The sequence below is a fragment of the Erigeron canadensis genome, chromosome 5, assembly GCF_010389155.1.
Source record: "Erigeron canadensis isolate Cc75 chromosome 5, C_canadensis_v1, whole genome shotgun sequence".
Classification (NCBI taxonomy): Eukaryota; Viridiplantae; Streptophyta; class Magnoliopsida; order Asterales; family Asteraceae; genus Erigeron; species Erigeron canadensis.
In genome coordinates, this window is record NC_057765.1 from 39,547,694 (window position 1) to 39,563,850 (window position 16,157).

At 34.1% G+C, this 16,157-nt stretch overlaps 2 protein-coding genes and 1 long non-coding RNA gene across 3 annotated transcripts; 2 read left to right on the top strand and 1 right to left on the bottom strand.

The window, feature by feature from the left end:
* Window positions 1-583: 583 nt before the first annotated feature.
* LOC122601786 (uncharacterized mitochondrial protein AtMg00810-like) lies at window positions 584-3,822 on the bottom strand. The gene is made up of 2 exons (XM_043774524.1): window positions 3,723-3,822; window positions 584-1,431 (listed from the first exon to the last, which is right to left on the bottom strand). Exons 1-2 carry the CDS (start codon window positions 3,820-3,822, stop codon window positions 584-586), a joined length of 948 nt encoding a protein of 315 aa, XP_043630459.1.
* A 4,548-nt stretch (window positions 3,823-8,370) lies between these two features.
* On the top strand, window positions 8,371-9,037 carry LOC122600125. Its single transcript, XR_006324012.1, has 3 exons — window positions 8,371-8,426; window positions 8,675-8,770; window positions 8,986-9,037. It is a non-coding gene; the product is annotated as an uncharacterized LOC122600125 (long non-coding RNA).
* A 2,482-nt stretch (window positions 9,038-11,519) lies between these two features.
* On the top strand, window positions 11,520-12,712 carry LOC122600124. The gene is made up of 6 exons (XM_043772789.1): window positions 11,520-11,626; window positions 11,703-11,744; window positions 11,843-11,899; window positions 12,009-12,081; window positions 12,178-12,216; window positions 12,339-12,712. Exons 2-6 carry the CDS (start codon window positions 11,708-11,710, stop codon window positions 12,523-12,525), a joined length of 393 nt encoding a protein of 130 aa, XP_043628724.1. The 5' UTR covers window positions 11,520-11,626; window positions 11,703-11,707; the 3' UTR covers window positions 12,526-12,712.
* The last annotated feature ends 3,445 nt before the right edge of the window (window positions 12,713-16,157 follow it).

The window sequence follows — 16,157 nt, forward strand, 5'->3', positions numbered from 1 at the left end:
CATATTTAACACTGCGTATAACCAATTTGTGGCCATTATCTTGAATGTATATAAGGGACATTTTAATCTATATGTAAATAAGAACTATCAAAACAATAATGATTTAATTTTTTGATATAGCAATTTAAAAGCTAATGTGATAAAAAACTGATTGTAATAGACACATAATATAACGAACTAGTCATATGATTGATTGAGCTTAAGATAGAATCTGAATACAAGAATGATAATATCCAAAAGTGATATTTCATCAAAGCAAGAACAAATTACAAAAGGTTTTAAATAAAGGTTTTGAATACAAATTTGAGGAAAGTACAAACGGCTAAATTAAGAAGGATAGAAAGAGGATTATTATTTAGGGTTGAAGAAGAGAGGAAAGTCTGCAGGTATATATAGGCAGCAGAAGATATTGAGTGTGTCAGTTTTGGTCCTTCAGAATCCATCTTGAGCACATCTAGCCCTTCTAACTTCATCTTCTTCTTATGCACCAAACTAGTCCTTTGCAATGCTTAATTCACAGTTCCTGCACCAAACTTTCTAAGTTAAAATTAAGACAATTAAGGTGTAATTTCAACACCCCCCTTCAGCTTAATTGAGAGAATATGTCAAAGAGTCCAAGTTGCTTGCTAAGAGTATAATGTTGTGTGACAGTAAGTCCCTTTGTAAAGATATCAGCAACATTGTGTTCAGATTTAATCTTGATGGTTTTAATAACCCCAAGATTAATTTTTTCCCTAACAAAGAATAAATCTATCTCAAAGTGTTTTGTTTTTTCATGGAAGACAGGGTTTGCAGCTATTTGTAAAGCTGCCTTGCTATCACAGTATACCTTAACTGGAACTTGGTTTTTAATTCCAAGTTCATCCATTATTAATACCCAAATAATTTCACAAGTCACTGAAGCAAGAGCTCTAAATTCGGCCTTAGCAGAAGATCTAGATATAGTGGACTGTTTTTTGCTTTTCCAAGCAATAGGTGAACCACCAAGAAAGAGACAGTATCCGAAGACACTCTTTCTGGCAGTTACATGCTTGGCCCAGTCTGAGTCTACATAGGCAGAAAGAGAGAGGGAAGAATTTCCCTTAAATAGAATTCCTTTACCTGGCGATCCTTTTAAATACATGAGAACTCTCATGGCAAGTTTGAGATGAGTTTCATAAGGATCATGCATGAATTGGCTGAGAATCTGAACTGAGTATGCTATATCAGGCCTTGTTAAAGTTAAATAGATTAGCTTACCAACAAGTTTCTGGTAGCCAATAACATTCTCAAGAGGTACACCTTTACAAAAGTCATTGTCAAGATTCAAATTATAATCAATGGGTGTTTTAGATGGCTTACACCCCAACAATCCAAATTCAGAAATTAGATCTATACAATATTTTCTTTGTGATAAACAAACATCATCACCATTATTAATGACCTCAATGCCTAGAAAGTATTTATAAGCTAACATCATCAAACACTTATTCGGGTCCCATATAAAATTTTCAAATACCTAAGGTCGAGTCTCAACTAAGGTTTAAGTCTAGGCACTCTCTATACGTGGGAATACCTAAATCCCTTAAACCTTGGTTCTGAAACCAACTTGAAACGACTAAACTCGATACACATAAAAGAAACAATATATATATATATATTTACAGCTGATACCCACTGCGTCGTAGTTGGTGGATGCAATCCCCACTGCGCCGCAGTGGGAGCAATGTACACCCCGGACCAGAAGATTACCACTGCGCCGCAGTGGGTGATACCACCCCTCACTGCGCCGTAGTGGAATATGACTGATCCAGACCTTCTAAATTTTCATTCTTTGACACTAGAACAACCTACACAATACCAATTCAGAAATCAACCTTCCAAATGCATCATTACTAATCACCTAACAAGTTTAAAATACCATTACAACAAAATCAAAGTTCCAAATTTGCCAACCATCATGAACACAACAATATGGGTCATTTACCCATATTACCCAAGTTGTCAAAAAGCCCTTTTTGTACACTATACCCTTTACTAACTTACACATTTCAGAGATCATGACCCAAAAAGATGACATTGTCTCACAATTAAACATAAGACACAAAATATACCAAGAGCCAAGATGAGGAGGGATGAATTAGGTTTCTAGCGACACCATTCTTCCTAGAATGATCAAAATACCTTCCACAAGCCTAGCAACTTCAAAATCAATACTTCAAATCAACCAAGCCTAGTTCCTTCTTCCGGAACTACCTATAAAATGATAAACAACTAACGGGTAAGTGAATGCTTAGTGAATATGCTTGCATATATTTATATAAACGAAGGAGGGCAATGCACAAAGGTCTATTACATATAGACTATGACACCTTCGTGTCATACCTATAATACTCACCTTTGTGTCAAACGCTATACATGGATCCATATAAGCAAATGATTACAATTACTAACAAATATAACAATAACAATGTTCCACATGAGCTAAGGCCACCAATTAGGCCTGTAATCAAAGAAAGCCACCAATTAGGCTTAACGCCAAATCAATCACCACACATGGAATCCACCATCGTATGGTAATTGACCCGTCGAATATACAAAGATATGCAAGTATACTCACCTCCTTCGCGATACAACAACACATCAAGATAACCGCAAATTTGCAATAAATTAAGCTTTCAACCTATTCAAATCATCACAATACGCATACAAGACCATGTTCGCTATTTTGGATACTCAACCTAGTCTTTCAACATTACACTAGCATTCCTAATCTCAAATCACCCCATTAAGCTTACTTAGAAAATTTCTCATATCAAATCAAGAAATCATCATCATCATCAACATTACATCACTTAACTAGTCAAATCATCATTTTCATAGTTGGAGTTTCATTACCAACATTCTCATTATAAACAATTTCAAATAAGCAACTCAATAACTAAAACATAATATACATGAATTTGGGGAAAAACTCACCTATAAAGTCATTTCTAGCAAAACCCCCAAATTCCACCAATCTAGAACCCTAATTCTTAGAAAAGAAAGGAATTAGGTTAAAAATCAATACCTCAAAGGATTCAAGAGACTAAAGTAAGGCTCTAGGTCACAAATTTCTCTTCCCCTCTTCCTTCTTGTAATTTCGGCCACCACCACCTCACTCCAACTCAAACCCTAACTTTTAAATTTCTATTTTAATTGAAGAAGATTATTGTTATAGTTCTTAAATGGATTACTTGAATTGCATGAAAGGTTGGGATTTGGTTGAATTGAAATGAGAAGAAAATATGAAGACTAGAGAAAAGAGAGGATGGTGGAAGGATGAATAATCAAAATAATATGGTTGGCATCCTAGTGTGATGCCACTCCCCCTTCACTTTTGTGGTTATTTTACCCGCTATCCACTAAAGATCCAACTAAATTAACCCCATATTCAAACATAAAATACTAGGAACTTATTTTAATGTCAAAACTACAAAAAGGGTTAATTTATCACCTTAAAATTATTGGGGTGTTACAATTTGATCAATCGACATAATATAATCCATGCTAGCTCACACCGAGTAACTCAAAAACTATATATAGTAACTGGTTGGAGTAATCCAGAGATCCTTTAGTACTTCCCATACTATAACTTATGCATTGCTTTAGTAAATTCCTTTGCTTCACTAAAAACAATTGATTTCTAGACAATTATAATCAGCTTAACAACCAAAAATACCACGCAAAATAAAGAAAAGCACTGCTCTTAACTGGCTCCAGAACTTGTTCAACAACTTCTGGAACATGTGAAGGTGGTGGCAAAGCATCCTCAGCTACTCCATTTCCATCGTTTGGATCCATATCTGCGATAAAGTTTATGTACAGTTAAATGATGTTACTCGTATTTGGTCATTCAATAGACTTTAAAAAATCGTGAATACAAATCGCAGGTTGCGACCAAATCTAACAATATCGCTACGGTGCCTGATGTACAAAAAAGAAAACATCTATTCATTTTAATCAAAAGTAGATATTTTGGTGAAATTGTGTAACCCTTGTAAATCATCTATTTGCAAAGTGTTTTGGTTCTACCTGGCCCATTTCCAAAGTCTCTAAAACACACCCTTTTCGTTATAATTTTATGACTTGAAACATTTAGAGTACCTAAAATCTAATTAAACTCCCTTTTTATGTTCTCCAAAGACAGTAAGCACACAATACAAACTGCACATCGAACATATCTAACAAATTATATTATCACGGAAGTACCTTAGTCATGCCATCACATCTATTAGAAGTCCACGGAAAAAGACATTTGGAAAGAGTATGATATCAAATGATGAAAACGTAACAAATATTAGTTTGATAAAAAAAAAACAACTGAATCCATGTAACAAATAATAGGCACCCACTTTGTCTCTACTACACCCATGGGGATTAATTTGACAGAATTGGAGAAGCCACCCATGTATTTTTTTTTTAAAAATGAAAAGAAAAAACTCCTTGGCTATCTAGTCATAAAACTAAATGATGGGTGATGATTCGTCTAACTTGTCACACCAATTCTGCTCTCTTGTAGTGTCAAACTTAAACACCAAAATGTATCATGTTTATACACAATGTGTAGATGCACATTTCGTGCATAGATTGTTGTCCGTCGCAATGCAATTCTAATGGCTGACTATGATGAAGAGAAGGCTTCATCAAGGTCGTGATGACGTCATCATCACCTCGTGATTACGTCAGCACGAGGCAACTAGTTCGTGTAAGGGAGTGCAAGGCCCACGAACGAGATAGAAATCCAGCCCATGAAGCAACCTATAAATATAAGAATTAGGTCACAATTTGCGTTTGAGGGTTTTAGTCTAGACAGAAATCGTCCAACGTGCACGGGGTAGAGATTTATACCCCGTGCCAGTCAGACGTATACTCAATTTGGTGTAATGTTCATATGATTAATGATATTCACCAGTTTTGCATCTGTTCTTATCTCTTATTCTTCATGTAATTCGTGATTACATGTCCATTAATTATCAGAATCCTCAAAGACGATTACAATTGGATTCCGCACTTTTGTAGTCATATTAGTCACGATTTGATCGATCCTACTTGTTTCAACATGGTATCAGAGCAGGGAAGACGTTTCCAGACTTCAATCGTGATTTGTATTGAGGATTTTCTGTCGAATTCGCGTGTCAAATTCGTGAAAATGAAGAAATTCGTGTGACTTCGTGCTTACGTCAGCACGAAGAGAGTTTAGCCTTGTGCTTACGTCAGCACGAAGTGGATCAAGTTTACGATGACATCACCACAAAAATGTTTGTTTCGTGCTTACATCACCACGAGTTTAAGGCCAAGATATCACGAATTTTGATTAAGTTTGTGTATATGTCATCATGAGGAGATTTTCCTTCGTGCTGACATCACCACGAAGATAATCACAAATCTATCAAGTTCGTGCTTACGTCTTGCCTTAGTATCCTTTACTACGCATTGACGTCATGCTGAAGATGTATATCGATCTGAAACAAGTTCGTGCTTGGATTAACACGAAGATGACTACTTCCTTGTTTGAATCTTATAATAAGAAGCAAATCGAGTAAAGAGGTTCCAAGTTGTGTGCAGACATATCTATTGAAGCACACAAGACAGGGTAGTAGAAAAGCAAAAAAAAAAGGAATTTTTTGGCGGGAAAAATAATTTTTGCCCATGGTCTTAAAATGACATGATTCATGGAGATTTGAAGTTTGGTAGCGTTCGAAAAATTTTTGGTCCCTTTTTGTGCGTTTTCGGCTTGTTTTGGATGAAAATTTTCGGCAAATATCAAAATGTTCCTACAACCTTATTAATAAAAATTTACGTGAATACCAATGTTTCACGTAAATGTGTTTTCCTAGAAAATTTGGAGGGAAAACGGGTATACCCTGTTCGGCGAAGAGCTTTAACTGTCATGAGCTCTAAGCATTTTTCAATGAATGAAACCCATTTAACTTTTTCAATTTTATGTTAAGAATAACGAGATAAAAAAAAAACTTTATAGCCTTGTTGATTTTATATGATATAAGTTATGTTTTAAATAAAGAGTATAATAATACTAAAATTTGTTAGATCTTTTATTTACATTTAATAGTTACAACTAAATGGAAGTAGACAAATTTTTTATAAATTGAATAATAACAGGCATTGTAACGCGGACGTTGCTCCGGGAGACCTAACGGTACGTAAAACGTACGTTTGTATAAGGTCAATGATACAAAAGTAGTACGATATATTGTTATACATGTCTGTTCATCGTCTAATTGTTTTAGACTTTTAGTTACCTTTTTAATTATCTTTACCAAAAGTATAATTATTTTTCTCTTTTAAAAAGAGTTTTTGTAAAAAAGAGAGGAAAATATTAGACCTAAAAAGCAAGGAAAAAAGAAAAAAGTGTAATGTTTTAGACTTTTAGTTAACTGCCTAATCAGTGAGGCAAAAATCTATTTTTTTTCTTTTTTAAAATATTTTTTATGAAAAGGGGGGAAAAATTAGAAGAAAAAAAAAACCAAGTAAAATAAAATTTAAAAAAAAGTAGAAGAAAACAAAATAGCTGATGTCAGCATGACATCATCAGCTACTGTTCCTAAGCCGACCTGAATTGTAATATATATAATTCTTAACCACATAACCCCCCCCCCCCCCCCGCTTTTTCTCCATCTTACCCCGTAGCCACCATCACCGCCGTTCTATCGCTATTGCCACAATCACCACGTTTCTTTCCCGCCCCCACCATTGGAATTTGATTCGAAATACAAATAATAGTACATAAAGCAAAAAGGTCTTCCTCGTAATCAGTTAAAGCTTTGTAAGTACTTTACACTAATGCATTCCAGTCTTGATCTGGGCAGAATGTCCACTGGGCTTCGCTTCCATGGTCACTCTCTTTCTTCCACTTGTTGTCTTCGACTTTACCTGCAATGTTTGCAGTTCTTGTTCAGATCTCAACTGGAGTGAAGCTCCAGTGAAATAACACTGGGCACTAAACTTCTAATATTTCTGGACAAATCTTTTGGTCTCCAGATGTAATTGGAGACTCTCCAATTTTCACCAAAACTGGACCTAAAACCTCATTTTTTTATAATTATACATAAAATTTAGTACAAACGAGAACTAGAAAAGAGTTTAGGAAAATAAAATACATATGATTATGTGTTATGTGAACGTATTCATTTACATGTATGTATATTATATGTAACGAAAATCAAATGTCATAGGCTCAAAACATGTTAATGTAATCAAAAGTAGTTACAAAAAGTATGAATAGTTTTATTAATTCGAAAAGCCCCAAAACAAAAAGCTTGCTTTAGACCCCTTATTATGTGGAGCCGCCTCTGGGCGACCATCGATGATGATGATGGCGGTGACTATTGGTGGTGGTGGTGACGATGTTGAGTGGTATAGGATGACGTTAATATACCTAATGTAAAGATGATAATAATGATATTTTAAAAAATAATAATTATGGTATAAGTTAATAAAATAAAAGTTTAAATTGTAAATATGAATTTAATGTATCAAAAATTCACTCTTGAATTCCATCCTCAATAATAGGTCATTACATCATGGTGTCGGCAGTTGTGCCATATTTGCTTGTACACTTTTCCTTTTGATTTCTTCTCAGTTTTTGATATTTGGTCGGTTTAGCTTTGTAAACTTTTGTCATTTTTATATTTTTTTTAATGATGAAATGGATAGCGGTATATAAGTGTAGTTAAAACTTTAAAGTATGTAATGTGTGTTTTAATAGATACATAGACCCATGTATCCCCATTAGGCCAATACATTACCTGCACATGAAAGATTTTTTAATAGACAACAAGATACACTTATTTGGTTGTTAGAGTTTTAACCTATTTGTTTGAATTCAAACCTCCTATAATCTTTTTAATAGAGCTCTTTACTTCTAGTGGATGTACCCCTTCCCTTAGTCGGGCCTTCCAGATGTTCCCCAACGACCGATGATGACCCAACAGTGGTGGTAAGAGGCGCTCTACGGTGGTGGCATCATAGTGGACTCGTGATTTCATAACAAAAGTGGATATTTTTAATTTTTTTTAATGGTGATGGACTGATGGTATAGATTTTTTTTAATGATATAGACTTGTGATCGGTAACATATATATGCATATATGTGTATTGTTAATTAAGATATTTTCATTTTTTTTTATCACAAGTAGTCCATGTGATTACAAAATCCTGAGGGGTTTAGACGACCAAAACTAACATAAGTTAGTTTTAGGGACCGGTACCAACGAGAACGAAAAACCTATTTGCAACGGAAAAAATTAGAGGGGACAAAATGCGAATACCAAAAAACACATGACCATTTGAGACATTTTCTTATATATATACATATATATACTAGGGTTTGGGCATTCTTTCATCCATCTGATCCAGACGCAGGTTTCCTCTCATGGAGTTAGGAGGTTAGTTCTTTGGTAACAAATACCACCACATATCTCGTTATATTCGTTGCTGTTCGATCTAGTCTAACGTTTTGCTTTTTGGTAACAAATAATTTAGAGATTTTTTTCCGACAAACAAATCAATTCAGGGATTTTTTGGGTGCTAAATGAAAGATACACCTATTTTATGTATTTTTTGGTTTGGATATATATATATATATATATATATATATATTATTTCTCTAAGTAAATAATTTTCTTGGTTGAAGCTATTGACAAGCCAAAAAAGATGAAGCCAAAACTAAGAAGACGTTCTTCTGAATCTGATGTATCTGATAGATCACTATCGCCATCTTCAGATAAAGGTGCATAATTTATCTCTTTTATTTTTTTCCACTTGAATTAGTTCCTTTCGAATCCCAATTAATAGTATATACCCTTCTTATACCCCGCTCATTCCAAGATTGGTACAGTTTGTTGTTGTTGCCCTTGCTTATTATTAACAAAGGGTGCCTAACGTATTTTAATGTGTATTTTTTTTTTTAACTTCAATAATTCCCTGTTTAATCATGGTTTGTAGAAAACGAGATGTTCCGTACTAATTTATTAGCGGTCGCCTTCTGATGGTCAAGGTGCATAGTTGATTTATTACTTCAATATTCCCCCTTGTTTATATATATATATATATATAACTTACAGTTTGATGGATTGTAGCAGAAACAAAGAACTTCAATCCTGTTTTATCTGAAGGGTCCGGTGGTCAAGGTGCTACATTTATGAATCTTTTTTTTCTTTCTTTTATTTCATTTGTTCCCTGTTCATTTCATTGTGAACTATTTGCAAATTTATGAATTTGTAGTGGAAAAGAAGTTCGATTCTGCATCATTTGAAGTGTCACCTTTTGATGGTCAAGGTGCTAGCTTGTTTATTTCTTTGTTTCTTTACTTCAACTTATTCATATGTTATCGGTGCAATAGCTGTCCAATAACATTGATATAATGTTATATATATATATATATATATATGTTATTCTTTTTTTGGCCTAAACTTTAAATATTGAAGCTTTCATGGTTGACTTTTTATTTCAATTATTCCCTGTTTGTTTAATATATTACCCACTGATGGATTGTGGCAGAAACGAAGGACTTCAATCCTAAGTTATTTGACGTATGTTGATGGTGAAGGTGCATAGTTTCTTTCTCTCTTTGCTATTTTACTTCAAATATTCTTGGTTTGATGTATATACTATCAATTTCATATTGTAGAAATCAAGTTCAAGTATAATTTATTGGAACCTTCTGATGGTCAAGGTGCATACTTTGTTTATTACTTCAGTTTTTAGGTTGATTTTTTATTTCAATTATTCCCTGTTTAATTTATATATTACTTACCAATTGATGTATTGTAGCAGTAAAGAGGCACTTCGATTTTAAGTTATTTGAATCTTTGCCTCCTGATGGTAGGTGGATGATTTCTCTCTCTCTTTGTTATTTTACTTCGGTTATTCCTGGTTTAGTATATTTACTATCAAATTCATGGATCGTTGCAAACACGGAGTCTGATCCATTTTTTTAATGTATAGATTATTTATTTATTTATTTATTAACAACACCTTTGTTGGAGATTTAGAATTGTCAATTGCAAGATTTAGTCACATGAACAGATTGAATAAACATCTCAATACGCTTGACATGCTATGTAATCAATGACCGAAATTTCGGTGTTTCATAATTTTAATATTATGTGATATCTATATATATAAATAATGAATTCTTAATACTTGATAGAAATATCAAAAGTCAAGCTTATAAGTGTCAATTTTTGATAGATTAGTGATAATATTTGTAAAAATTAGTGTGCAACTTTGGACCAAAAGCAAAAGTTTTTTTTTTATAAAAAAGACAATAACATTAAACCTAAATCCCACGAAATTGATAACATAGTTGACATGTAATATATGTGAAAAAGTTGTTTAAATCATTTATGCGAATTGAGATTGATGATCACTAGTTAACAGAGTTCATTCTACTTGCACTTGAGAAATTCAAATCAATATCATTTCTGTATTTGCAATTTTTCACCATGAACCTAGCTGTAATGATATCTTTCTGCTAGGAAAACTTAATTTTATTGACAATTTATGCTAGCAACTTAACTGTAAAGTAATGTGGGTCTGTGTGTGTGTGCTCACGAACTAATTAAAGTGTTTAAATTATTTGTTTGTAATATTTTTGCTATATATGATTCATTATTAGACAAATTTAGATTTTAACGAGTTGAGGATTGGTTAATTAACTTTTAGACTTGTCCTTCTTTAAAAAAAATATATTAGAACTAGCATAGTTATGGTCAGTAGCTGTTGACGATAGGCAACATGCATAATTTTAGCAGAACAACCAACCATTGTGGGAGAGTTTTGTATACAGACCAGTTGCATATTTTTATTACTTCATTTATTAATATATGGCTGAGATCTAAATATTTTATTTGTTAACATTTCTATTTGATGGATTGTAGAATGCTCAAGTATGCTGTATACCCACCTTGCTTTAATGGACAGACCTGACATTTCAGGTGCATTTTTTCCCCCTCTTTTTTTGGTCCAATTTTTGCAGTTAGTTCAACAATAATGTTTCAACTAGTGACACTTTTAAGGTTGACTTAAAAGTTATTGATCATCACTAGTTAACAGAGATCATAATAAATATTGGTAAATGATAGTTACAACGGTTGACATTTTTTTACTCTTCCTTTTTTTTTGTTCTGTCATAAGTTTAAAGATGAAAAAACTAATTGTTTATTGATAAGTGATAGTTACAATAATAAGTATTGGGAAAATGACTGTTGATGCAGCAGCAGTACTCTAGACTGTTTTTTTGTATCATGTTTGTTCTTTTTGTTATCTTGATTTTTCTATATGGGATATATATATATATATATATGAATTAAATTTATTAATATGTAATTTCTTTGCTATTTTGCTTCATTAATAGGCAAATTTAGATTTTAACTAGTTGAGACTTCGGATTGGTTAATTAACATTTTACTTGTCCTTTTTTGAGTATCAGGACCAATATATCCTCGGTGGACTCTGCCTGATGTTTTAGGTGCATAAAGTTTTTTTTTCCTTCAATTTTTCAGTCTCAATTGGGAATGTGTATTATGTGTTAACAAATTGGATGGATTGTAGCGGAAGTTGGATGGTAGCAGTTCAAGGAAAGGTGAATAATTATCTCTGTTATATTACTAGAACTTTTTTCTGGATTGGTTTATTTATAAACAAATTGATTTTTGCAGAATCAATGTGGGATGATGACGATGATAGTTCAGTAGATGGAGGTGCATAAATTTTTTCCTCTTTTTTGTGTTTTACTTTATTTGTTCCCAATTGGCTGAGGTTTAAGTTATTTATTTATTTACAATTTGATGGATTGTAGAACTCTTATATGAGTATCTTGAAAGAGTGGGTGCAAAGGATCTAACCAAAGAAGAAGGTGAATGTAGAACTCTTAAAATATTTATTTATTCTCTCTTTGTTTCGTTTTATAAATCCAATTTTTTCCCGGTCTCATCCGTTTAAGATCATTAATATATTTGTATCAGTTGAAGTGAATGTGGATGAAGGTTTAAGTAAAATGGGTGTTGATGCTTATCATTCCCTATCCACATTACAAAAGTGAGCATCTAATGCTATTTCTTTTCATATGCATGGTTACTAATTAAATGATGATATTAACCCTGCTTAATTGTTTTTGTAATGAATTAATTGTAGACTGAATTGGATAACTTGGCAGCTCTTGTTGGGACGCTAGTGAGTATTCTTTCTTCCTCCCATCTTTTGTGTTTCTCTTGTCTAATTTTTCTTGTATTATCATACTTTTCTGGTATAATAGCTCCCACCCTCACTTTTATTTCACGACGAAATCTTTGCAGTGACACTCCTTTGAGAGGCATAAAGCCTGAGCCACCACCGCAGCCTGAAGAATCAGCGAGAGGACCGTGGTTTATGTATTCAGACGACGATGAATCAGACTACGAGGATTCAGGCAAAGATGAATCAGACTACGAGGATCCAGGCGAACATGAATCAGACTACGAGGATTCAGTCGAAGATGATTAGACTACGAGGATTCAGACTATGAGGATTACATCTCGGATGATTCAGACCATGTTTGGGGTTTGAATAGTCTTGAGGATTCAGGCAACATGATGTAGCACTAAGTTATGAAGTAACAAAAATTTCGAAGAGAATTGTATTTTGGATTTGAATAGGGTTTCTATCCAATGACTAGTAGCATCTGTTTTTATTTTCTTCCTTTTCATCATCACTTTATCTATGTTTTCTTGTAATAATGGAGGCGCCAATTAAAGTTATTTTTAAGGAGTTCTCGAATAGTTCTGAGACTCCTGAAGAGGCAACTAAAACCAAGTCTATGTCAATTGATCATTTTGGTAACTACTCAGGACCAAAAATAGCTCCTGGGTATAGGAGGTTGTGAAGTATATGGAAGATATAAAGAATGGGGGTTAGCACACAAGTGGATTGGTTAGATAATAATGAAAATGTTGTAACTTTCCCTATTTATTCTTCAACACAGTCAAATGATTCAGAACTGTTGGTAAAAGAAGTCAATGATATAGGCATGTTAACGGGCTTTCAGGTTGACAATTTAAGGAAGGTACTTGATCATATGGGAAAATGTATTCGTGAGTTACAGGTGAACTAATGAATGTGCTCTCATTGAATGTTTGTGGAAAGGGTAGCTCTAGGAAGAGGAAGAACATGCGTCCCAGCTTGTTAAAGAATAAGATCAATTTTTTGGGATTACAAGAATCTTTCATGACTTCTGTAATATCAGGAGATTAAAGAGTATATGGGAATTAAAATTATCGTTTTGAGTTTGCTGAGTTTGGCTAGAGGGGCATTCTGTTGGCCTTATTACCATCCTAAAGTGTTTTGCAAAGCCCGGGTGGTTAACTTGTAAAGGAAGCATGGAATGGGACTGTTAGGAGAATTGGGGAAAATAAAGGTATCTTCTTTAAGAAATGTTTACAAGCTGCGGAAACTAGTCTCAAAATTGGAGGCTAGTTGAAAATGTGAAAAACAAACGCCAAGAATTGGTTTCGGAGATTGCCAAACTTGAATCCAAACTTGTTATTAATAATAAAGATGAAGTTTCTATTGTTAAGAGAAGTGAAGCAATTAGATTGAAATCAATGATGAAGATTCAAGATTCATCTTTAAATCTTAACCATTGATTTTGATCTAATGATCAATATCATTGCAACTTTACCCATCAAGTTCTGATAACTTGAAGGAATCTCTACCCCCAAAAGATATCAAAGATGCGTTCCATAATTATTTTGCTTCAAAGTTTGGTAAGATCAGTACTGTGGACTTTACTCCCTGATTCTCACATTCACATTCTAGAGGCACCTATCCTTTTGGACGAAGTTAAGGCAGCTGTATGGTGTTGATGTAATGATAAATCTCCGGGCTCGGACAGCTTCACTTTCAGTTTTATGAAACATTATTGGGATCTGATTAAAGAGGATATATTTTCTTTTGTGGCTGACTTCTTTTCGCAACCCTTCATTCCTTCTTGATGCAACTCGTCATTCATCACCCTAATCCCAAAGGTGAGTAATCCTGTGCTTATGTCTGATTATCGGGCAATTAGTCTAATTGGCATCCAATATAAAATTATTGCAAAAATATTGGCTAACCGATTGTCAAGGGTAGTTAGAATATAGTTCGTCAAGAACAATAGGCTTTTATAAAGGGTCAACAAATCCTAGATGGTCCTTTCATGCTGAGCGAAATCATCAACTGGTATAAAAGGAAGAAGAGTAAGTTACTTTTGTCCTAAAGTTGATACCGAAAAGGCTTACGACTCTATTTTTTGGAGTTACTTGTTTAAATTTATGGAATTGTTAGGATTCAGTACCTCATGGATTGGTTATGTACGGACATTGTAAGAATAAAATATATACTTATGTATTTATATATATTTATATTTATATTTATGTGTGGCCATAATAACCATTTATCTAATTAATAATGATCAATGAATTAATCTATACTATATTATAAAACAAATTCACTTTCAACATTTCAAATTTAACAATGTACAAATTCCAATCCGTAATGTACGACACATCAAAACAAGATTTTAACCTACAGTTTACCACCACCACCACCACCAATCTCCGTCGCCATCACCACCGACGCCACCACCGTCGGGACTTTTCCCGTTTTCCGATTTCTGGCAAGATATTCAAGCGACGGGAATGCACCATGTGACGGCGGAATGACCACCATCCACCACCATTTCCAACTACCACCGTCTACAACCACCACCTGCCACCGCCGTCTATAACCACCACCACTACCCTTAGACGTTCTTGAACTGCCATATCATATCCTTACAAATCCTTATACATCCTTATAAATTCTTCAAATCCTATAATTTTATCTCCAACCATAAAAACATCCTTACATATCCTTTACTTCCAAATAAAAACAAAAATATATTAGCTAAGGCTATCTCCAATGCTAAGAGCTGACACATCATATCCTTACAAATCCTTACACATCCTTATAAATCCTTAAAATCCTATAATTTTACCTACAACCATACAAACATCCTTACATATCCTTTAACTTGTAACACCTTGCTTTATAAAAATGTAAATTTTCAAAAAATTTCAACTATTAATATAACTCCTTTAATAAAATGTGAAAGCGACGTTACAAAAATCTGATTTGATCCCTAACGGAATTATTAAACAACTTTAAATGGTGTTACTAGCATCGTATCATCACAAAAAATAAAGGAAATCCACAATCAATAATATGAAATGTCAACCGCCATAATAAATAAGTCTACTTAAATCTACTAGCAAATGGGTAACTAAAAGGCATCTCTATTCCTCATCAATAGCTACCCCATCTCTCGCAAATCTAGTAGCTCCATTAGCGCATAACCTGAGGGCACAACACATTTTCCACAAAACAAGTGTCAACTATTAAAGCTGAGTAAGTGTAAGAACCCAAACCTTTTTAAACAAAATCAAATAATTTTTTTTTTTTTTTACACCCACTGCGACTCAGTGGGGTTAGGACACCTCCCACTGCGACTCGGTGGAAAATCTCTGATCTGCAAGCGAAAAAACCTCCCACTCTCAGTGGGGTTAGGACACCTCCCACTACGAGTCAGTGGGAAATCTCTGATCTGCAAGCGCAAAAACCTCCCACTGCGACTCAGTAGGGTTAGGACACCTCCCACTGCGACTCAGTGGGAAATCTCTGATCTGCGAGTGAAAAACCTCCCACTGCGACGCAGTGGAGCACCACACACCCACTGCGGCGCAGTGGTTTTCCTCGGCAACAATTACCCAAAAGCTCACTGCGGCGCAGTGAGCTAGGACAGGCTCCCACTGCGGCGCAGTGGAGCTACCTACAGCAAACTTTTGTTCAAAATCAGGTTTTCCATGCACTTGACTCATTTTGTTAAACCAAAACACCATTTCAACTTCAACATTTCCAAATACCAAAACATGACCTTTAGAGCATATAAATCACCCATACATTGAATCATTCCTTTTTACAAGACTTTTGACTACAAAATTCCACAAGCGGGTTGATAACCCTACTTGGGTAATTGTCAAGTTAGTTACAAATTCTACCATTACTAAAGTTTCCAATGCAACTACAACTTTTCAGAAGTTCTACCAAAATAATTTGACCAA